Raw genomic sequence first — 22,182 nt, forward strand, 5'->3', positions numbered from 1 at the left:
TAAAGGTTATGCTCCATTTACAATCATTATGAAATATTGGCTACAGTTCCTGTGTCATATTATATATCCTTATAGCCTTTTTATTTTATACACCATTGTTTGTTTGTGCCTCTTAATCCTCTACCCCTTCCCTCTCCTCACTGGTAACCACTAGTTGCCGCTCCATATCTGTAAGTCTGTTTCTTTTTTGCTATAGTCACGAGTTTGTGTTAGTTTTTGGATTCCACATATAAGTGATACCATACGTATTTGTCTTTCTCTGTCTGACATATTTCACTGAGCATAATACCTTCCAGGTCCATCCGTGTTTTTGTAAATGCCAAATTTTCACTCTTTTTTATGGCTGAATGGTATTCTATTGTGTAAACATTTTCTTTTGTTTATGGACAGTTAGGTTGCTTCCATATCTTAGCAATTTAAAAATATACCTATCTATTTATTTATTTATTTGGCTGCAGCATGTGGGATCTAGTTCCCTGACCAGGGACTGAACCTGGGCTCTCTGCAATGGGAGCTCCGAATCTTAGTCACTAGACCACCAGGGAAGTCCCATATCTTAGCAATTGTAAATAATGCTATTTACAGTTAGCTGTTGGAGTGCATGTATCCTTTTGAATTAATTTTTTTTTTCAGTTAGATATATATGCAGAGGAGAATTGCTGGGTCATGTGGTAGTTCTATTTTTAGCTTTTTGAGAGGTCTCCATACTGTTTTCCAGTGGCTCCACCGATTTACATTGCCACCAACAGTGTAGGAGGGTTCCCTTTTGTCCACATCCTTGTCAGCATTTGCTATTTGTGTTCTTCTTGATAGTAGTCATTCTAAGAGGTGTGAGGTGATATCTCATTGTGGTTTTAATTTGCATTTCTTTGATTAACGATATTGAGAATCTTTTCATGTGCATATTGGCCATCTGTGTATCTTCTTTGGAGAAATGTCTATTCAGGTTTGTGCCCACTTTTTAATCAGGTTATTTTTTTATGTTGAGTTATATGAGCTGTTTATACATTTTGTAGATTAACCCCTTATTGGTCATATCATTTGCAAACATTTTCTTTCGTTCAGTAGGCTATCTTTTCATTTTGTCAATGGTTTCCTTTGCTGTACGGAAGCTTTTACTTAAGGTCCTGTTTTTAATTTTTTTAATTTTAACTTTTAACACCAAAAGCATTTTGTATTGGGGTATAGTTGATTAACGATGTTGTGGTAGTTTCAGGTGAATGCTTTTAATTCTTTTGTCTTAGGAGACAGACCCAAAATATATTGGTACAATTTATGTCAAAGAGTGTTCTGCCTACATTTTCTTCTGGGAGTTTTATGGTTTCTGGTATTACATTTAGGTCTTTAATTCATTTTGAATTTATTTTTGTAAATATGGGAAAAATGTTCTGATTTTATTATTTTACATGTAGCTATCTACTTTTCCCAGCACCACTTCCTGAAGAGATGGTCTTTCTCTCATTGTATATTCTTCTTTGTCTTAGATTAATTGCCCGTAAGTTTGTGGGTTTATTTGTGGGCTATTTTAAAAAATATTAATTTTTATTTATTTATTTGGTTGTGCCAGATCTTGGTTGCATGGCATGTGAACTCTTAGCTGTGGCATGTACAGTCTAATTCCCTGACTGGGGATTGGATCCCAAACCCCTACATTGGCAGTTTTAGCTACTGGACAACTAGGGAAGTCCCTGGGCTCTCTTTTTGTTCCACTGATCTGTGTGTCTGATTTTTGTGCTAGCATACTATCTTGATTATTGAAACTTTGTAGCATAGTTCATGCATTGGAGAAGGAAATGACAACCCACTCCAGTGTTCTTGCCTGGAGAATCCCAGGGACTTGGGAGCCTGGTGGGCTGCCATCTATGGGGTCGCACAGAGTCCGACGCGACTGAAGTGACTTAGCAGCAGCAGCAGCAGCAGCATAGTCTGAAGTCAGGCAGTATGATACCTCCAGTTTTGTCCTTTCTCAAGATTGTTTTGGCTATTAGGCGTCTTTCCTGTTTCATAACGTCTTTTATATTATGGAAGTTCCTTTTATTTTGAACCACAAAGAATTGTCTGGGAAAGGACTGTTAGCCTAAATAACCTCAGCCATTTTTGGTGTTTGGTACTGGCAAAAGTCATCTGAAATGAATTAAGTTTTTTGAAAGAGAAGGTAAAAACATTTATTACTGATTTTAGAAATCATTCCTGGAAGGTTGACCTTAAGACTGCAGATGTTAGATGTTATAAACAAGCTCTGTAAGATCACTTAAAAAGCAGTCATGTTGGACGTTCCCCAGCAGTCCAGTGGTTAGGACTTGGCACTTTCACTGCCATGGGCCCAGGTTCAATCCCTGGTTGGGGAACTAAGATCCCACAAGCTGTGAAGCCTGGCCAAAAATTTTTTAAAAGTTAAAAAAAAGTCACCTTAAAAGTTATATTATGGGGAATGGGGGTTGGGTGGGTAGACAATGCCCCTAATATTTTTATAAGTAAATAATATGTGGCTTCTAATATGTGGCTCCAGGGGCCACATTATTCCAAAAATTTAAATATGCCCCATCTTATATGGAAATGAAAATGAAGCTTCTGGAAAGTTGTGTTTAATGATGCATGTATCTATAGTGTGGATGAAGATCCTAATGGTGAAGATATGTGAGTGCTTTTTTTTGGCTGTGCTGGGTCTTCATCATGGCGCATGAGCTTTTCATTGCTGCGCATGGACTTTCTCCAGTTGCAGTGAGTGGGGTCTATTTTCTCGTGTGTTGTGTGGGCTTCTTATTGTGATGGCATCTCTCACTGTGGAGCATGGGCTCTAGGCGTGTAGGCTTCGGTAGTTGTGTTGCAAGGACTCAATAGTTGCAACATGTGGGCTTGGTTGCCCCACGGCATGTGGGATCCTAATTCCCCCACCAGGCATCGAACCCCAGTCACCTGCATTGGCAGGCGGATTCTTAACCACTGGCCACCAGGGAAGTCCCTCTAAAGTCATTTATAAAATGAGATTAAGCATACATACAGTTTTATTAAGAGGATACAATGAATTAAGAACAACGGTAGGCCCTTGAACAGCCATGATATACTCAGGAGGGCTGTTGGGACCTGGGGACAGGGAGCTGGGGAATACACCTATGCTGTGATCTGCACACAGCGAAGGGATCCATCTCAGGCATCAGAGCTGACACCTGAGGCCAGCTGGTCTTTCCGTGGTGTCCCCACGCCTGCTCTGGCCCGTTTCAGCATACAGGTGCTCCTCCTCTGGTTGGCAGGTGTCCCAGGAAGAATGCAGTAGACGAGGTTCTCACATGCAGACTGCCTGCATGTCGACCACTGCCCTGGAGCATGGTGGTCTTTGGGCAAGTCACCTCACCTTCTTGCACTGACTTTCTGCAAGATGGGCTTTTGCCACACCCACCTGTGCCCCTTTGCCTCTGGTCAGAGCTCCTCCCCCTAAAGGTGGGTACCCTGGCACATGCCCCCCAAAGGCTGGTCTCCAGGTGCACACTGAGAGGAGAGTGTGCCTCTCTGGGAATGGGCAGAACCACCAGGAAGAGACACACGCAAGGTCCCTTAAGTCATGAGGGGTCATTGCAAGGACCAGGGAAAGGATTCAGATGGGAATCTTGACCTCAGGCTGCAGGAGCTGGAAAGGTTGGGACAGAGTCAATGAAGCTCTTGGGCTTCCATCATTTCCTGCCCCCTTGAAAATGGGCATCCATTTCTCTTTGGAGCTCTCTGTCTTTACAGAGATTCACCTGCTCTGCATTTTTTAATCTTCCTGACTCTTCCAGCCAGCTCGTGTGTGTGTTTGTGCTAAGTCACTTCAGTTGTGTCCGACTCTTTGTGACCCATGGATTTTGGCCTACTAGGATCCTCCAGGCCAGAATACTGGAGTGGGTTGCCATGCTCTCCTCCAGGGGATCTTCCGACCCAGGGATCGAATCCGTGTCTCTTACGTCTCCTACATTGGCAGGCAGGTTGTTTACCACTAGTGCCACCTGGGAAGCCTCCAACCAGCTCCTCGCCTTTCTTTCTGAACTGCAGCTTCTACTGCTTTTCAACCTCTGCTCCAACCACGAACTGCCTTTTCTTTTAAAATTAATTTTAGTGTGTTTTTGTATCATTTAAAAAATACAATTTATGATTTTGCCACACCATGCAGCATGTGGGAATCTTAGTTCCTTAACCAGGGATCAAACCCACGCCCCCTGTAATGGAAGCACAGAATCGTAACCACTGGACTGCCAGGGAAGTCCCCAAACTGCTTCTTTCTCCGACCACATTGACACCTCAGAGGCCAGACCCTCTGCAGCCTTCAGCACTGTCAATGTCATGAAGGGCCAAGAAAGGGAGAGGAGCTGTTCCAGATGAAAGGAAACTAGAGACATGACAGCTAAGTGGAGTATGGGATCTTGGGTTGGGGGAAGACAGTGCTTCAAAGAACAGTGGTGACAAACTGGCATATGAATGGGAGAGGAGAGAAAATACTGGGTCAGGGTAAATGCCTTCGTTAACTGTGCTGTGGTTACATAAGACAAGAGCCTTTGTTCTTCACAAAAACACACTGAATTATTAAGGGGTAAAGGGGCATGATTTATGCAACCTGTTCTCAAACGGTTCGGGTTGGGACGGTGGGGGGAGAAACGTTTTTAAAAGTGGCCCACAGTGGCTGACTTCTTGCCAAACTCCAAAGAGATGGTTAAGAGGGGAAGACGGTGAGAGTGTGAGGGAGGAGGGGGAGTCACGGCAGGCTGGGGGCCTCTCCGCCGGGGGCCCCTGCCACCTCTTGGGCGGTGGGCCGGTGCACGGAGGAGCAACTTTGGTTCTGGAAACCACCCATGGCCCAGTCAGCTGGTGGGCAGGCCAGGGGGGTCGCATCACCTGATGCACAGCTCCTGTGGTGACCTTTTTTTGTTTCTGGTTTGCCTGGTGTTTTGAGAACACTCTTGCTTTTGGGTGACTTTCCAGCTTCTTGAGTGATCTGTTTCAGAAACCACCTCCCTGGCTGCAGAAAGGGCGAGGGCGGCAGGCAGCATGGGTTGTTCTCCCCTAGAAGTGTGGGTCTTGGGCCATAGGCTGCAGCTGCTGGTGAAATGGGGTGGGTGGGGGGTGGGGTTCTGCCCCTGTGACACTTCAGCAGAGGATTCCTGGTGATACATGTTTCCATGGATCCCAAAGGGGTCATTCTGCTGCCTCGGTGACAGCGCTGCCTGCCTCTCTCCCATCCGGTGAGCTGGGGCGGGCTCCATGGGCAGGGACATTACGCTCTGCTTGGCTGTGTTCCAGGCTGTGAGCGGAGGCACCATAATCGCATCACCTTTCACGGGGACAAAACCCACTTCCCTAGGTCGCTGACTACCAGAGGAGCAATGTCAGAGTTCACAGGTAAGTAAAGTGCCTTATACCAGTATGGTGCAAGGAGAATGTTAGGGTTGTCATTGTCATCAAGAGCCAGGACAGGAGCCTCACAGTGTACCATAAAGTGGAAATGATAGGGAAGGCAAGGGTGGGTGCCAATTCTGTTGTCTGCCTTCTCCAGCAGGACCTCCCAGGTCCCAGGGCCATCTCACCCAGGGCCCAGGAGGGCTTGAGGGAGTTAATGGGCTGATGCAGGGTCTCAGAAGGGGCCTCTTACTGCTCACCAGGAGCTCCAGCTGCGCAAGCAGCCAGATTTCGTGTCCGGAGGCCCATGTCCCCTGGTCACAGCTGATTGTCATTAGAAGCCCGTGGAAAAATGAGTGGGACCAACAGGATCCTCACACCCAAGAATCTAAGCTAAGCTGTGTAGAGGGGCTGCAACCAGGGTATGTGGATTGAATGCAGTCCTTTGGGAGCATCTCTGAGTGAGCAAAGGCAGCCAGCAGGGAGAGGAGGAGGGAGCAGGCGGGGGCAGGGAAAGTCATCATAAGGTATCCAGTGGTTATCATGGCACTGTTCTAGGCTCTTTCTGTGTTTTTCTCACTAATCATCAGGATAGTCCACAAAACAGACACTATTCTAGGATTATTCTTTACAGATCAGGAGACAGGCAAAGAGAGGGTTGGTAACTTCTCAAGGGCATGGGGCCAGCCAAGGGTACACTGGGCCTTCGAGCTCACTCTGGGTACTGACTCCACCACCAAAGACAGATACGTAGCTGCTCTGGCCCCAGATCTGTGCCCTGCAGTCCCTGCTTTAGGGCTCCAGGAAACCCCCCTTGCCTCTTTTCCTAGAGCTACTTTCAGTGGGTCTCTGCTTTTTTTGCAACTGAAAGCTTGATGAAAACTCCAAGGAATTTCTGGCATGGGATACTTTCCCAGTAGGACCTCCCTAACTTCCAGAACCCAAGTCGGCACCATGTCGGTTGGTCTGACACATCACTGATGCTTGAGACTCTGACTGTGGGTTGTCGTCAAAAGCTGGCAGCATGGGCTGGGGGAGATTTGTTTAGCTGGATGCTTCCCAAGCAAGGCCAAGAAATATTTGCACAGTGACAACATCTGAGAGCTCCAGTAGGGTAGGGGGTGTGTCTACAACAATGAGCACTTTGGTACCAGAAAGAAGTCTGAGTGGTGGTGGCTGAAATTCCATTCATACTTGTGCCTGCAGATAAACACTGTTAACACTACACGGCTGTGGGCTAGAGGTTCATGCCTGTGACAGTGAGACCTTGAGTCTTGTCCCAGAACTCCAGCCATTGTTCTGGTGTGATGGGTTGGATACAAGACTGGCTCCTCTCTCTCCAGGGATGGCTCAAGTGTGAATGAGGGGTCTGTGGACCTGTAACTGGAGGTCAGGGAATGCCTGGGTTTCCATCACTGCCTGACTTTACAACATCTGACCAACAAAGCCTTCCTCAGAGCCAGGAAAGCCTCCCCTCCCCACCCCTCTCCAGATTCCTACCATTCTCTTCCTGGTAGGACTAGGTTTTCTAGATCTTTCTGCCAGGCAGGCAAGTGACACCATCTATAGCCTAGATGAAAAGGGAAAGTGTTAGTTGCTTAGTCGTGTCCAACTCTTTGTGACGCCATGGACTGTAGCGCACTAGGCTCTTCTGTCCATAGAATTCTCTGGGCAAGAATAGTGGAGTAGACAGCCATTCCCTTCTCGAGGAGATCTTCCTGACCCAGGGATTGAACCTGGGTCGCCCACATCGCTGGTGGATTCTTTACGGTCTGAGCCACCAGGGAAACCCCTCTGTGGCCTGTAGCAGGCTTTTAATTCTCACCCAGGGGGCCTGAGCTGGGGGTGAGGCTGTGAGACTAGCAATTTGATACTAATTGTTAAACCACTAAAGACTAAAGGTGTTTTCTAAAAAGTACCAGAGGGAAATCGAAGCTGGGCACCCAGCAGCTCCTGGAAGGGCCCTTCCTCACCAGAATAGCAAAACCATGACCTGACCACAGGGCTGAGGGGCGGGGTGGAGGAGGCCAGGGTGCTGAGTGGGCAGCTCTGTCTAGGCCAGCCCCGAGAGCCAGGGGGAAGCCTTAGGGTGGATGGGTGCAGCCTTGGGTGTCTTACCAGATAATCCCTTGGGGGCGCACTAAGCAAGCAGGGCTTCTGTGTAAACTGTCGTCATCCTTTGATGCACATATAACAGGCGTAGTGTATCACAGGCGGCATCACATCTGTTAGAGAACCTGTTTGGACTTCTCAGAGCAGGTGGCTGATCTGGGTGTGGCTTGGCCCCTAACCACACACCCCTGCCTCCTGTGTTCTCCCCCAGCTGCTAAAGATGCTCCTGGCTGTGCCCTCAGGGCAGTCCCTCCTGTTCAGGCGGCAAGTCCAGCCCTGGCTTCTCCCAGCCCGCCTGAGGGGCAGGTGGCAGGCCAGAACAAGGCCCACTCCCGCCAGCCCTGCCAGGACCCCTCTGCCTTCCCACGCCCACCACAGTCCTTAGCGCCTACCCCAGGCCCCCATCACCACCTCCTCAGCGGGCCCCTCCCTCTACCCGCCCCCACCTGTGCAGCCCTGCCCTGGCCTCCTCTCCAGGGCTCACTCAAGGCCGGGGGTAACTGGTAGATAAATGAACATGAACACACTGCTTCACACAAACCAGCCTTCCCTTCATGGGTCTCTTTATTCAAGACCTTTGAGCTGTCAGCAACTTGCCCGGCCCTCCAAGGCCTCCCATCAGGAATGAATGCTTCAAGTCAAAATGCAGGTGTTGCTTTGCCTTTCGCATTACCACGGACTCACTACCCACCTCTCTGGGCATCCCAATGTGGACCAATGGCATCTGCTTTTTCTTGTTGAATTTTTTCCCAACAGAATTTCAGAATAAAAATAGATCTCTATCTCATATATATATATATATATATTTATACACATACATACACACACAGAGCTCCTTCACCCAGGTAGGAGAAGGATCTGGTGGTGTTAGTGTCCCCTGGCCCGGCACGGGAAGGCAAGGAGGTATAGGCTGGTCCTGGTAGCACCTGGGGGGTGTGCAATGCTGAGCCCAGGCCAGGAGGTTAGGGAGGGGGGTGTCCTCCTACAGCCCCTCCCCTCCAAGGAACAGCCCTGGCTCTGACAAACCTGGGCAGCCCTTGCCCAACCTTTCCACACACCTTCAAGTGAGGAACGTACCAGATGGAGCTTTAAAAACTAAACTCAAGGTGCTCATGGGGAATTCCCTGATGGGCCTGTGGAGGCTGACTTCCTGGGGAGAATTCCAAGAGCACTGTGCAGCAGGGCTAGGGAAGCCAGCAGGGAAGACCCCCCCGCCCCCTGCCCCTAGGACCCCTGTAGACAAGGGTGTCATGTACACAGAGCCCAGCCTGACTAGAGAGGAGGGGCTGGCTCCTCCTGGGGTCTCTAGTCACCTTCCTTGTTTGGCCCCAGGCAGGGGAAACCAAATGGCCAGGGCAGAGCTTGAGTCAGCCAAGAATGGGCTGTGGTTAGTGAAAGGTGTTAAGGCCAGTCTCCGTATCATAACCCCCAGAGGCATCTATGTTGTACCCATTGCCCAGAAAGGTAAGCCCTGAAGGAATGAGGTGCTGATGCAAGGTATTCAGGAAGGGCTGAGTCCAGCAGCCATGTGTGTATCTTTGGGGCTACAGCCCAGGGCCTAAGGAGGCAGCCGAGGCATACTTCCAGAGAGATGGGGTGGGCAAAAATGGAAGGTTAGCTAGGGCCAGAACCCAGTTCCCCTGGCCAGACACCAGAGGCCTTAAAGGCACTTGGCAACAGAGGGGGACAAGCATAATAGGGCCCGACAGCCTCATCAGACAAAGGGCCAGGCCAGGCAGCGCCCACTAACTTAAACCTGGGAAAGGCCCCAGAGGCCTAGCCTCTTCCCGCTTGCCAGCAAACGCTCCAGCCATGGCCACTCTGGAGGTGACCTTAGAGTGGGGTGTGAGACCAGGGCCAGGGAGCTCCCTCAGGCACAGAGGCCTGGAGGGCGGTGATGTGCAGCTGGGAGGCTCTCCCACTAGCTCTCAGGGAACCGGTCCAGTCACCATGCCTCTCAGTCACTTAGGTTCAAGCAGACGGTCTTCCAAGGGGCTGAGGAAGGAACCCAGAACTCTCTCGGGCCAGCCAAAGGGCAACATGTGGGGGTCATCTTTGGTGTTTGGGAGCTGAGGTTTGAGACTAGAGCTTGTGCAAAGCTGGGAAACCCAGGGTTAGGGATGTTGAAGGCAGGTACAGTAAAGGGGCTTCCAGACAGGTACGGGGGTATGCAAGCCTCAGACTCTGACTGTACACCTAAACGATACACAGGTACCCTGGGGAGCGGCCCCCTGTTGATGCACCTGCCAGCTACTTCCTTGCTCACAGACACCACGATGTCCAAGTCCCAACGAACAAGGGATTTGTTTCTGATGCAAATCTGGTCCACCCTGCTCCAGAGGAGCAGCTCTCAGTCCTCACTGGCCCTGGAGGGAGAGCAGGGTCAGGCGGGGGAGGCGAGGAGAACCAGGGGTGCAGCCGGCAGACGTGCTCCCTAGAGATGTATTTCCCTGAGGCCCCGGACCTCCCCTGGCCGTGCCCCCTACTCCTCGCCTTCGCCTGCCTGCCCCCCACCAGGCCGCTCCCTCCATCCCCGTGGCTGTGGGCAGCGTCAGAGCTCTCTGGGGATGATGGAGAAGGGCAGCACCGGGCTGCTGGCCTCCAGCTCGAGGGCGGTGAGAAAGCAGTCGACAGCGGCCTCGCTCTGGCCCTGGGCTTGCAGCACCTCGCCCAGGCCTTGCCACGCCTCGTGGCAGGTGCTCTGCCTCTCCACGGCGTCCCGCAGCACCTTCTGGGCCAGGCTCTTGTGGCCCAGCCGGCTCAGCATGAGACCCTGGGGAGCAAGCACAGGGTGCGGGGAATGAGGCTGTGCTGGCGGAGGGGCAGTCCTGGCTGTCAGGAACCCTGCATTTCAGGCACTATCAAGGGCCCCTGACCTATGCAAACCCTCCCTGTGTCAGTCCCAGCCCGGCCTCCCAGGTCACCCACTGAGGCAGCTCTGTCCCCTCCTGGTCCCAGCGGATGGCCCTGAAGGTCAGCAGGCCTGGCTTTGAGTCTCCCCTTTACAGCTGAGGGCTCCTGAGCAGGTCACCCTTACCAGAAAATGGGAAAGACCAGTGTGCCCACTTCTGGGGTTGCTGTGAAGTTGACACCACATGTAGGCAAAGCACTTGAACATCGTTGGCCTATGTGAGCTCTCAGTCCGTGGGTCTGTTACCCTGAGACCCCAAGCTGCACCGTGGCGCTGCCTTCTCCCCAGGGACACGTGAAACCAAGGCTTGTGAGGTCCTCAAGCCTGTGCTGGATGGACGGGTCCTGTGCCTGCATCAGGGGCCTGTCTTCCTGGGACCCAAGCCCATCCCTGCCTTGCCTGGCAGGTGAGGACCCCAGATGGCTGGGGATCAGGGACAGATGCTGGGTGAAAGGAGGGCCTCTGAGAAGGGGTCAGGGCTGCCTGGGAAGCGTGGCCCTGCTATTTGCCTTCAAGCAAAGTGAAACTGGCACACTGTCCCCTCTATGTCCACCCACACCGGGAAGGGTGTGGGAGGTGGGGGAACAGGGTGGTGAGCAGGAGGAGGGGCCAGGGTCCCCTTTCAACCTCCAGTCTCAGAAAGACTGCTCTGCACCATCCTACCAACCTGTGTCCCAGCCTTCAAAGGTGGCACAGGGGCCAGCCTCTCGCTCAAAGTTGTGAGGTAAAGCCCAAACACTGACTTCCTGGACAGCCGGGCACCAAAAGCTGCCTTCTGTGTGCCTGGAGCCCCCTCTCGGGTGCCCGCCCACTGACGGCCATGTACATTTTTAGCTGGAACATTTTCCTCCTCGCTGCATTCCCCAGAGTTAGGCCCTCTGTTGCTATGGAGACCCACTGGGGAAGACACACATGCCTGGTTTCAGAAAGTCCTCCGAGGGCTTGGAACACAACCAATTAGCCAAGAGTGAAAGATGGTGCTCAGGAAGCCCTCAGAAAAGCCTGTCAGAGGTGCTGGCTGGAGGTCAGGTATCCAGGGGGCCAGAAGAAAGGGAAGCACTTCAACCCAGGGCAACGCTGTCCCCAGGGGACCACAGGGATGGGGGAGGATGGGGAACCAGGCACAGGATGGAGCCTTAGCAGAGCCCTTGGATCTGGACAGATGAGAGCAGTGCTGACTCAGGGCTGCCCAAGACCAGAGAGCAGTGCTCAGCGTGTCCAGGAGGGCTCTGGGCCAAGCTGCTCTGACTGCATGGCCTTGGGATCTGGACCCCGAGCTGCGCATGATAGAACAGGGCCCACAGGGAGGAGGGCAGGAAGGCAAGATGACAGGCCGCCAGACTCCAAAATTAAGCACCAAAAATGGAAGGTTAGAGCCCGGGAGTGCTGTGCACGGGGGAGCGACAGAGGACAGATGGGGAAGGCCGGTGGGCCGCCCGGGGCGGGGCCGCAGTGGTGTTTACACACACGTTTGCTATGTCCAGCTTCCATGTGAGATTCCTGTCTGAAAAGAGGGCTGTCTAGTAAAAAATGATTTTGAAAACCCCTGATCTCAACAAGTGTGCAGGTGTCTGGGAAGGGCTGCATGGGGTGTCGTGTGTTGGCTTTACTCGTGGTTCAGGAGGTTGGGGCCAGCTTCTCTGTGTAGAGGGGGACACAGGGCTCAGAGCCGGAAGACCTGGCTGGGTCAGAATCGAGCCCTGCCACTGACGGGGGCTGTGACCACAGGCAAGTGGCCCATTTTCTCTTAGCTGCTGTTTCCTTGTCTGGAAACCAGCAGATAGAGCAGTCCTACCTTGCAGGCTATTGTGAGGATTCTGCAAGAATGAATGTGAAATTGTGAGTGGGCTGCTCGGTGGGCCGACAGCAAATGGAAGTGTCCCCAGGATGAACAGAGGGGCCTGGGCTGGGGGGTGGCAGGGAGGGTGCAGAGAGGGGGTTTCTCTGGAGGGCCAGGCTCCCCATGGAGGAGACTGTGGCTGGGGTGGGGTTGAATCACCTCCCCCAACCCTGGGGTGCTGACCTGAGAGCCTGAAAGGAAACACCGGGTCAGGCTGGGCCCCGGAGGCCCAGGGCCTGTAACAGGATCTGCTGCCACCTGCCTGAGACACCAGCCCGTCGGCTTCATGTTTGGTAGCAACTCAGCGCTGTTTGCTGCCTGACAACTGGGCGGGGCCCCACTCCATGAGGGTGCGAGGTCTCACCTGCTCTGCCCTGAGCCCAGCACTGTGCCCAGGGCCTGCCGTCAGTCACTCTCTCAGCACCCGGCATCCCCAGGTCTCCAGGGAGGTGGTGGGAACACAGAACCGGTATTTCAATTCCATCCAGATACCCCTCCTGACTCTGCCCCATCCTGCGCTGAGAGGGGAAGACCAGACCCCTGCGTGACTCTCAGCCTGACGCCTGGCCTGGCAAATGCCACAGCTGTGCCCACACAGGGATTAGAACAAAGTGCAAGTTGCTGAATGTGGTGGAGCATCACGCCTTAAGGGGAGCTCAGGGAGGGGCAGGGCTATGGGGCGGGGGGTGGAGTAGGGGGTGGGGAGTCTCCAGAAATTCCTGAGATCATCCATTTCCTCTTCCCTCCCTCCCTGGATCTCAGGGAGGAGGGGGCCTCTGGCCACATCTCGTCTACCTGCTGCTCCTCCAGGAAGTCTTCCCCAAGAATGGCACCCTCTGCTCACACCACCACCTTGACACCATGCTCCTTACTGTGGCTCTGAATGCCACCCCTGACCCACCCCTCTTAGACTGAAAGAGACTGAAGGAGCCCTGGCTCCTGCGCTGCTCTGTGATTTCCCACAGGACTGCAGCTCAAAAGAGTGTTGGCAGGAGGATGGTCCTGGATGCAAAAGCAGACGCACTGGAGGCCTTTATGTATAGTGACCCGCTTAGGGCCACACAGGCTGGCAGGGCCTGGCCTCAGGAGTGCACGGTGACTCTGAGGGGCCCCTCCCTGTTAGGACACAGGGCACAGGGCGGGGTCAGGAGCTGCAGCCTGGGGTGGGGATGAGGGGGAGGGAGGGTCCCACCGGCCTCTGTCAGAACTGCCACTGCATGCGTGTCACCCTGTTAATGCAGTGCTTGTCCCCCGAGTGGGGGCAGGCAGTGGGAAGATCTGGCTGTGTGGGGGAGGTGGTCCTGGGAAGCAGCCCCAGGGCTAGGCCAGCTGCAGGCCAGGCCAAGCGCTCCCTCCCCATCCTTCCCCTCAAGTATTTATAGAAGTTATTTTGGGAATTTTCTTTCTGAGCTCAAGGCACATTCCTGGGATTCTGTCACAGCCTTTCCAGCTGGGAAGCTGGGCATCAGCTGGAGGCTGCTGGAGCCTCCTGGTGCCTGGAGCCCCCTGCTTGGGGACCCTGGGGCTGCAGGAAGGAGCCCCAGGCAGGACCAGCTCTGAGGCAGCTCCAGGAAGGCTCCTTCCATCATCCCAGGGTTGAAGTGGGGGCGAGGGGTTGCTGACACGCCCCTCAGGGAGGCCCGCATTCCAGCCAAGCCCAGGCCCTCTCCCGCACTCCAAATTCTTCCAGGTCTGTCAGCCGCAACCTGTCCAACCAGACTGGGAATGAGGAATCCGTTGAGAACCTAGCCCACGCGCGGCCACGTCCCGCCTGGAGCTGGGCAGCTCCAGGGCCACAGGAGGCCCACCTACATTCCTGTTGTGGGGAAGGGCACGGCTCCTTCTAGACCCACCCGAGGCCTGGCTGATGAGCTCCCCAGGGCTCTCACAGGAAGAGGCCCCTGCTGAGAGAGCAAGCCCCCAGACTCACTCAGAGCCCAGCTGTGTGGTGGTGGGTTCCGGGGCAGCAGAGGTGGCTCCCTCTCTCCTGGGGCTCCACAGTGAGGCTTTCCTGGTGCTGTCTGCAGAGGCCACAGCCAGGCTCAAGGACAAGCACTGGCTTGGTGAGAGGGCAAGTCGCGACCTGGGCAGGGGCCCTTCCCAGTCCCAGGTTCAAGGCAGGGGGCTGGACCTTTTGGGGTTGGTTTCAGCCTGGGCTGGGTGGGGGCTCTGCCCACTCCAGAGCACAGCCTGGCCTGTAGGGCCAGGTCAGGAGACTGCAACGAGGCCTCCGGACTTTGGGTTCCAGAGAACACTGATGGGCAGTGATGGCAGATGCTGCCCTCTGAGCAGAAGGCAGAGCTTGGGGGGCTGGTGACAGCCTGTTTTGGGGTGTGCTGGCCTCTGTACAAGGGGAGGGGGGTGAGCCCTGCTGAATCCTCCAGACGTGTGGGTCTTTCCCCTGATCACTGATTCTGGGGTTAAAGTAAGCCAACAATGCCCACCCATGGCTCTGCGCTGAGTCTGACACTGACAGAAGGCTTCCTGTCCACTTCCTCATCAGGGTTGGTGTGGACTTCAGAAGTCCACACATGGACCTAAGGTTTGCCTACAAAGTCCTGGGGTGCAGGCAAGAGGACATGCCTCCACCTTCCTGAGCCTGGGGCGAGGGTTCAGGCTGTGTGCTGGCTGCACCAGCGTGGGCACAGGGGGCTGGGGAGGGGCCGCTGGACACAGGAGGCCCAGGCTGAGGGGACACACTCTGCACCTCCCTTCCCCTCCACTTCCCCATCAGGGAATGCAGACCTCAGGCAGCCCTGGGGAGGGGCCAGGAAGCAAACTCAATAAAACTACTGCACCAGGGGGTCAAATGGTCAGCAAGACATTCCTACTGAATTTTGCTGTCAAACAGAAGCAATATTCCTGCCCGCGGGAGCTGGGGGGCGGCTCAGACTCTGCCGATGAGGTGCTGTGTGTGCAACAACTCAACACACACACCCACACACCCACACCCACCCACACACACCCCCCAGAGCGCAAGACTTCTGGGTCCTCCCATTCTTCAGGCTGCCTGGATGCTCTCAGCCCCTGCCACAGCTTAGGAAGCCAGCCGGGAGGGAGAAGCCTAGAGCAGGCATGGGGCCTGGAACCAGAGACCCTGCTGTGTTATGGTACTGTCCACCTCGTCCATCAACCCAGCCTAACAAGACTGTGGGCCCAAGCGCAGGGCTTCTCCAGAGCCTGGCCTTCCCAGTTCTTCCTCTCCAGCAGCCTGAGGGCCCAGCCACCCCTTTAGCTACAGAGCCTCACTCACAAGAGGGGGTCTCAAGTCCCCCTCGTCTCTCAACACAGACTCTAGCCCACTGGGCCAGCTGCCCTTGCTCTCAGCCAAGGTCAGCCTGGCCTCGCCGTGTGCATACTCGTCCCATCCACAGGGCAGCTGGGGCTGACATGCTGCACCTCTGTGCCTTGGCCAGAGTCACTCACTGTGCTCTGAGAGAACAGAGCAACTTGGCTACAGTGAGTGTCCGAGACTTGACTCTGGGCATCCTCTCCCCTCTGCAAACCAAGAGCATCTGAACTTGGCCTGGGAGCCAAGTTCAAAATGAAAAAGGTAAAGGTAAAAGCTTTCACAACAGCATAGGAAACCATAAACAAAACAAAAAGATAACCTACAGACTGGGAGGAAATATTTGCAAATGATGTAACCAACAAGGGATTAATCTCCAAAACACACAAACAGTTCATGCAGCTTAAAAGCAAAAAGAACCACCACCACGGCAGTGATGTCAAACAGCCCAGTCAAAGGTGGGGCTCCTGCCACCTGGCCTGCCTTGTGAATGGCACCAAAAATATACCCAATGTTGACTTGTCCTTTCATCATCTGAGCCCTAAGACTATCCCCTGGAGGTCACATTATTATCCCCATTTGATAGAATAAAAACTGAGCCAGCAAGAAGATGTAATCTCCAAGTGTCCCCAACAACCCAGGGGCTAGCAGGGCTGAACCTCTCGTGTGTGGTCCTACCCTCCAGGACTGGGGCGTCCCAGGTGCTCAGCAGCAAAGAATCTGCCTGCAGTGCAGAGATGGAGGAGACCTGGGTTCAGTCCCTGGGCTGGGAAGATCCCCTCGAGAAGGAAATGGCAGCCCACTCCAGTATTCTGGCCGGGAGAATCCCAAGAACAGAGGAGCCTGGCAGGCTACAGTCCATGAAATTGCAGAGTCGGACACAACTGAGCAACTAACCCTTTTTTAAGTTTGGCAAAAATGGCTTGGCTTTTCAAAAAATGAGTTTGTGGTGAGTCAAGATAGAATATGCGTACAGGGGGAGAGGGGACGACAGAGAATGAGTTGGTTGGATGGCATCACTGATTTAACGGACATGAGTATGAGGCAGCTCCAGGAAAATGGTGAAGGACAGGGAAGCCTGGCATCCTGCAGTCCATGGGGTCACAAAGAGACTGTGTAGGCAGGCACCCTCCAGGATCGGGGACAGGACCCTGGCGGGGGGGCGGTGGGAGGAGCTCTGTGCAGCCAGAGTTTACCTTTCTGACCTCAGCAGAGCCTTCTGGTTGGATTTCTGGAGCACCTGCAAAAGGCCCAACCCAGAACCTCAGGTTTGGGTGGGACAGAGCCCTGGCTCTTGCTGACTCAGGCCCTGCCTCAGGGAATCTGAGGACTTAAGTCATGAAGTGGCACACCCCAGCCTAGAGAGAGGGGGAGGCAAGAAGCTTTCTGGGATCATGGCCACGCTTTTGATCCCCAAGTCCACTTAAAGACGGCCACGTTGGGAGCCACGGGGAGAGAAAGCACGCTTGAGTGCATGCTCAGTCACGTCCAACTCTTTGGCCCCGTGGACTGCAGGGTCCTCTGTCCATGGGATTACCCTGAAAAGAACAGTGGAGGGGGTTGCCATTTCCCTCTCCAGGGGGTCTTCCCGACTCAGGGACTGAACCTGTGGCTCCTGCGTGGCAGGTGGATTCTTTCCTACTGAGCCACCTGGGGAGGCAGGGGAACAATTCATCAGCCGCTCTCATAGAGGATGATGGATGACAGAAACGCTGCCTTCCCCATCCCTGATGTGTGGAATCTAAAAAGAAATGATACAAATGAATTTACAAAACAGAAACAGACTCACAGAGTTAGAGAACTGACTTATGATTTATGATTATGGGAGGTTGGGGGAGAGAATTGGGGGAAGGGATAGTTAGGGAGTTATATTTGTGAACAAATATATCCACTATATTTATAATGGATAACCAACAAGGACCTACTGTATGGAACTCTGCTCAATGTTATGTGACAGCCTGGATGGAAGTGGAGTTTGGGGGATAATGGATACATGTGTATGTATGGCTGAGTCCCTTCATTGTTTACCTGAAACAATCACCACCTTGCTAACGGCTATATCCCAGTACAAAATAAAAGGTTAAAAAGAGAAAAAGAAACACTGTCTTCCTGGCTTTCCAGGGGCATCTGGAGAGAGAACAGGCCAGGTCGCAAGGCCAGGACCGCTTCAGAAATCACATCTCTGGGAATTACATCACAGGAGCCAAAGCTCATGCAGGGCTGTTTCCTCCCGCGGTTGGGGTGCCTGAAGAGGAAAGGGTTCTGGGGAGATGGGGCAGCAGGAGCTGGAGCTCTGTCCCAAGAAAGAAGCATTACCAAGAACAGGGGCCAATGAGGAGCAGGGCAGCCCGGCAGGAGAGGGGCCAGGAAATCCCTCTCCCCCAGAACCTGTCCCTGATAGAGAAGAGGGTGGGGCGCCACCCACACAGGCAGCAAGGATACGGTCATGGCTGTCCGCTCCTGGCTGAAGCTTCAAGCTGCACGTGGAGTGAGACAGGCTGCACTGAAGCATCCATTCTCCCGGCTCAGCCAAGCGGAGGGTAGGGAGAGTGAGGCAGTGGACGGCCAGGCTGAGTGACCCGCCTGCCACTAAGGTCAGGCGACCTCAAAGGAGCCCCCCCTTGGGAGGTTCTCAGGGGCTTGATGACTCCTCAGTCACTGCCAGGCTCCATGCCTTCCCTCAGCATCCCTGCTTCCTAGGAAGTCGCCTCTCGGCCACGCTCTCCCTTACATAAGTGCCAAGCTGACTCAGACCGACAGGGAGTGACTCCCATTATGCAGTACCATGGTGAATAAGATCCCAAGATCCCATCTGTGCTCAGTGGGAAAAAGTGCTGTGACCGATTAGTGATGTCTGTCTTGGGCGAGGGACTAGGGAGTGTGGCGTGTGTGCCGTGTTCTGCCTTCTCTGGTACTGCACGGCAGACTTTCAGAAGTGCTTTCTCATGTATCAGCTCATTTGATTATAACACCGCTGGTCTAGGAATGATGAAGGTCATTGTTCATTTATAAAAGGAGACATTAGAGTCGTGGAAGCCAAGTGTGTCTTTTCCTAGATCACTCAGGTGAATTAGGGCCAGAGCTAGGATTAGATCCCAGATGTTCTGAGTCTCAGGACAGGACAAGGGAGACACTGAGATTAGGGAATGCTGGAGACCAATACACCAAAGCGTTCATGTGTCTTTAGGAAAAGAGTGCTTAGTAAATCTTCCCCAGACTTGAAATTTGCTATTCTTTATGCATGTGTGTGGGATGCTGGCAGGAACACAGCGTGTGGAAAGGGGATAGGCTGCCTACGCAGCCAATGCCCCTCTGGTTGCCTGTAACTTCACAGGGGGCAGTCCTTTCTCAGAATGCATCAAATCAGCAAGGCACCCCGGGAAGAGAAAAGGGGCCATTTCAGAAACATCTGTAGGGAGCCACTCTGGACAGCTACTCAGTTACCATGGAAACCCACCCTTGGAAACTGCCTCAATTTCAGGGAAACAGCTACAAACAATAATAAGCATAAATGAAAAATGGTACACTGTTGCTTCAAAATTGTACTTGTTACTGGATTTGGCTGGGTTTTCCAGGAGGGCTGAGACAGTAGGCTCATATCCGCGACCGTAGGGGCAGGCAGCCGTCTGCCTGGCTGCAGGCCTGATGACAGCGCCCACATCTTCTGGCTCCTTAATCAAGTTTCTGGATGTGACCTTGGGGGAGGCATCTATCAGAGAAGCTAATGTCTGAAGTGCAGGGGGAAGGACAATGTGCTTTGCAAGAAACAAACATTTGCTGAGCAGACTGGAAGGCAATACAGCGCCAGGGAACCTGAACCAGGCTGAGATGTTGCTATGTGGGCCTTAGCGAGGAATCAAGAGATCAGGCTGAGATGGGAATCCCTGCTTTTAAGGACTCTTGGGGTTAGCAAGGAACTTATAAAGATGACCTGGTCCAGCTCCTCCTCCATGGGATATTTACATTCTCTGGGCAGCATCCTCACCAGATGATTCACGAGTCTGTCCTCGGACTATGCCAAGAGTTAAACCATTCTACTCAGGAAAAAAGCAGACCCCTTGCGGCAGTGATAACCCTTCAGCCATCTGGAGCCATTCCCCTGGGGCTACTGTGTTGTCCATGGGGCAGACATCAGTGACACCCTCACAGCTGTGCTCCGCAGAGAGTTCTTAAAGCAGGGCATCTAGGTGGAACCCAGACCCCGAATGTGTTGTAACTATGGGGTCCTAAATCATACTTCAGAAATCACTGTACATGCAGGCCTGTCCATTTCTAGGTCATTACATTCATCCTGATACCTGCTCTTTGAAAGCAGGTAAGGATGGCAAGGAAAGAGTCCTCCCTAGGTTCTTCTCGACCGCCTGTTGGAGACATTCCCTGGACCAGAGAGTCCCCACTGCACAGGTAAGTAAAACTGAGGTCCTGAGAAGGGGCTTTGCCAACAAAGGTCATCTAGTTAAAACTATGGTTTTTCCAGTAGCTGTGTATAGATGTGAGAGTTGGACTATAAAGAAAGCTGAGCGCCAAAGAATTGATGCTTTTGAACTGTGGTGTTGGAGAAGACTCTTGAGAGTCCCTTGGACAGCAAGGAGATCAAATCAGTCAATCCTAAAGGAAATCAGTCCTGAATATTCATTGGAAGGACTGATGCTGAAGCCAAAACTCCAATACTTTGGTCACCTGATGCAAAGAACTGACTCATTGGAAAAGACCCTAATGCTGGGAAAGATTGAAGGCAGGAGGAAAAGGGGACGATCGAGGATGAGATGGTTGGACGGCATCACTGACTCGATGGACGGGAGTTTGAGCAAGCTCTGGGAGGTGGTGAAGGACAGGGAAGTCTGTTGTGCTGCAGTCCATGGGGTTGCAAAGAGTCGGACGTGACTGAATTGAACTGAGAAGGGGCTGACATGCCCTTGACCACCCAGGAAAAGAACAGCAAAGCCAGGGCAAAAAAACCAACCTCCGGTATGGTAAAACCAATACAATACTGTAAAGTAATTAACCTCCAATTAAAGTAAATAAATTTATATTAAAAAAAAAAAAAACCTCCTCCTCCTAGCTGCTGAGCCTTCCCACAGGAAAGTCGCTGAACCCTGGACACCCACACCCTGGCCTCCATGTCCTAAGGTTAGGGGCCGTTGGCCCCTCTTAGCACCCCGAGGCCATTCTCTATGTGTGCTTGAGTCAGGCCTGACACAACAGTCCACCCCAAGACACTGCCTGAATCCCACAAGGAGGCACAGAGCTCCTCTCAAATGGAGGAGGCAGCCCCGTGATCAGGCAGGGCCTGGGGATGATAAAAAAAGCATTTTGGTATCTGTCTAGAGTCTTCAGAGTACCTACTCTGAAAACCCTTGAGGCTAGATGGCCTTACAGAAACACACCAAGAGGAAGTCACAAAGAATCAGCCAACCCTCCCAGGTTTTTTCATCCACTCAGGCAGGGGATTGCAGGGGAGTGGCCTGCCAGAAGGTCTCCATTCTCCCAACAGGGCAAGGAGAAAGCCATCTCCCACAGATACCAGGGCACCGCAGGCAGGGGAGGGGATGAGGTAGGGAGGGGGCGCTGAGGTCATCTGAGGGGGTGCGGGCTGACTCACCAGGCTGTGCATGATACGCACGCCGTCGGGATTCACCGTGAGCGCCTCGCTGTACAGCTGCTTGGCCTCCTCCAACCTGCCCTTCATCTCGGCCAGCCGGCCCCGCATGTAGAGCACCGAATGCGAGGTGGGAAAGAGGCCCGCTGCCTCCTGGATGCAGAAGCCTGCTTCCTTGAGGTGCTGCTGCTCCATGAACAGCTCGGCTGTGAAACCAGAAGGGCAGGTGAGGCGGTGGGGGAAGTCAGAGGCGGTGGCCCCCTCCCACATCTGACCGTCAGCCCCTCGAGTTCAGGAGCCAGGCTTGGGTGAAGGTACCAGCCCCCTGAGACACAGCACAGGATGGGCTCACTCTGGGGCATGGCCGTAGCACCAGGCAGTGGTTTCTGGGTCAGGTTCATGCCACGTGCTACATGGAGACCAACTCTGCCAACACGCCCCAAACCCTACAGAACCATCACTTCTATTACCCACTTCGGGGAGGAGGAAACGGGCACAGAGAGGTTGAGGAACTCTCCTAAGGCCACAAGGAGAGAGAGTGATGGAGCCAGGGTTCACACTGGGCTGTCTGACTTCAGACCCTGGCAGTGGGGGCATGAGTGAGGTCCCTTGCAGCTAAGTATTTGCTCGGAGCCTGTTCATCACTTGTTCATCTGTTCACTACATGTCTGGGTACAGGGTGGGGGGCAGATGAGGTGGCTCCCCAGGGATGCCAACCGACTGGAGAGCTAACTCTACCTGCATCACCAGGACGAGGAGAGCCACCAAAGATGGGACAGGAAGGAAGTCCCGAGGGTGCCTGCGAAGGGGCAGGGCTGGGGCTCACATCGAGAAGCTAGAAAGCCACCAGCACATACTGAGAGCTGACTGTGGACCCTGGGCCAGGCAAGCATCTTCTCTTATTTAATCCTCATAGATCTGGGAGGGAGGCAGGTTCTCTCCCACGCCCCAGGCTGATAGAGGGAGGACCTCACCCCAGCCCCTTGGTAGAAGGTGCAGCTCCCGGCCTCCCTCCAGATTCAGGGCTTTCCATCACACAGAGGAACGACGTCTTTCAACTTACTGGC

At 53.3% G+C, this 22,182-nt stretch overlaps 1 protein-coding gene and 1 non-coding gene across 2 annotated transcripts in view; one reads left to right on the forward strand and one right to left on the reverse strand.

The window, feature by feature from the left end:
* The first annotated feature begins 2,275 nt into the window (after window positions 1-2,275).
* On the forward strand, window positions 2,276-2,348 carry TRNAE-UUC (transfer RNA glutamic acid (anticodon UUC)). The gene has a single exon. It is a non-coding gene; the product is annotated as a tRNA-Glu (tRNA).
* A 7,412-nt stretch (window positions 2,349-9,760) lies between these two features.
* TTC7A (tetratricopeptide repeat domain 7A) overlaps window positions 9,761-22,182 on the reverse strand; it is a 114,569-nt gene continuing 102,147 nt past the window's right edge. Inside the window, exons 19-20 of the mRNA XM_068986889.1 lie at window positions 21,119-21,321; window positions 9,761-10,249 (exon numbers count right to left, since the gene is read on the reverse strand). Of these exons, the coding sequence (XP_068842990.1) occupies window positions 10,028-10,249; window positions 21,119-21,321 (425 nt within the window). The 3' untranslated portion in view covers window positions 9,761-10,027. The remainder of the gene's footprint in view (window positions 10,250-21,118; window positions 21,322-22,182) is intronic.

This window comes from Capricornis sumatraensis, chromosome 1 (genome assembly GCF_032405125.1).
Source record: "Capricornis sumatraensis isolate serow.1 chromosome 1, serow.2, whole genome shotgun sequence".
Classification (NCBI taxonomy): Eukaryota; Metazoa; Chordata; class Mammalia; order Artiodactyla; family Bovidae; genus Capricornis; species Capricornis sumatraensis.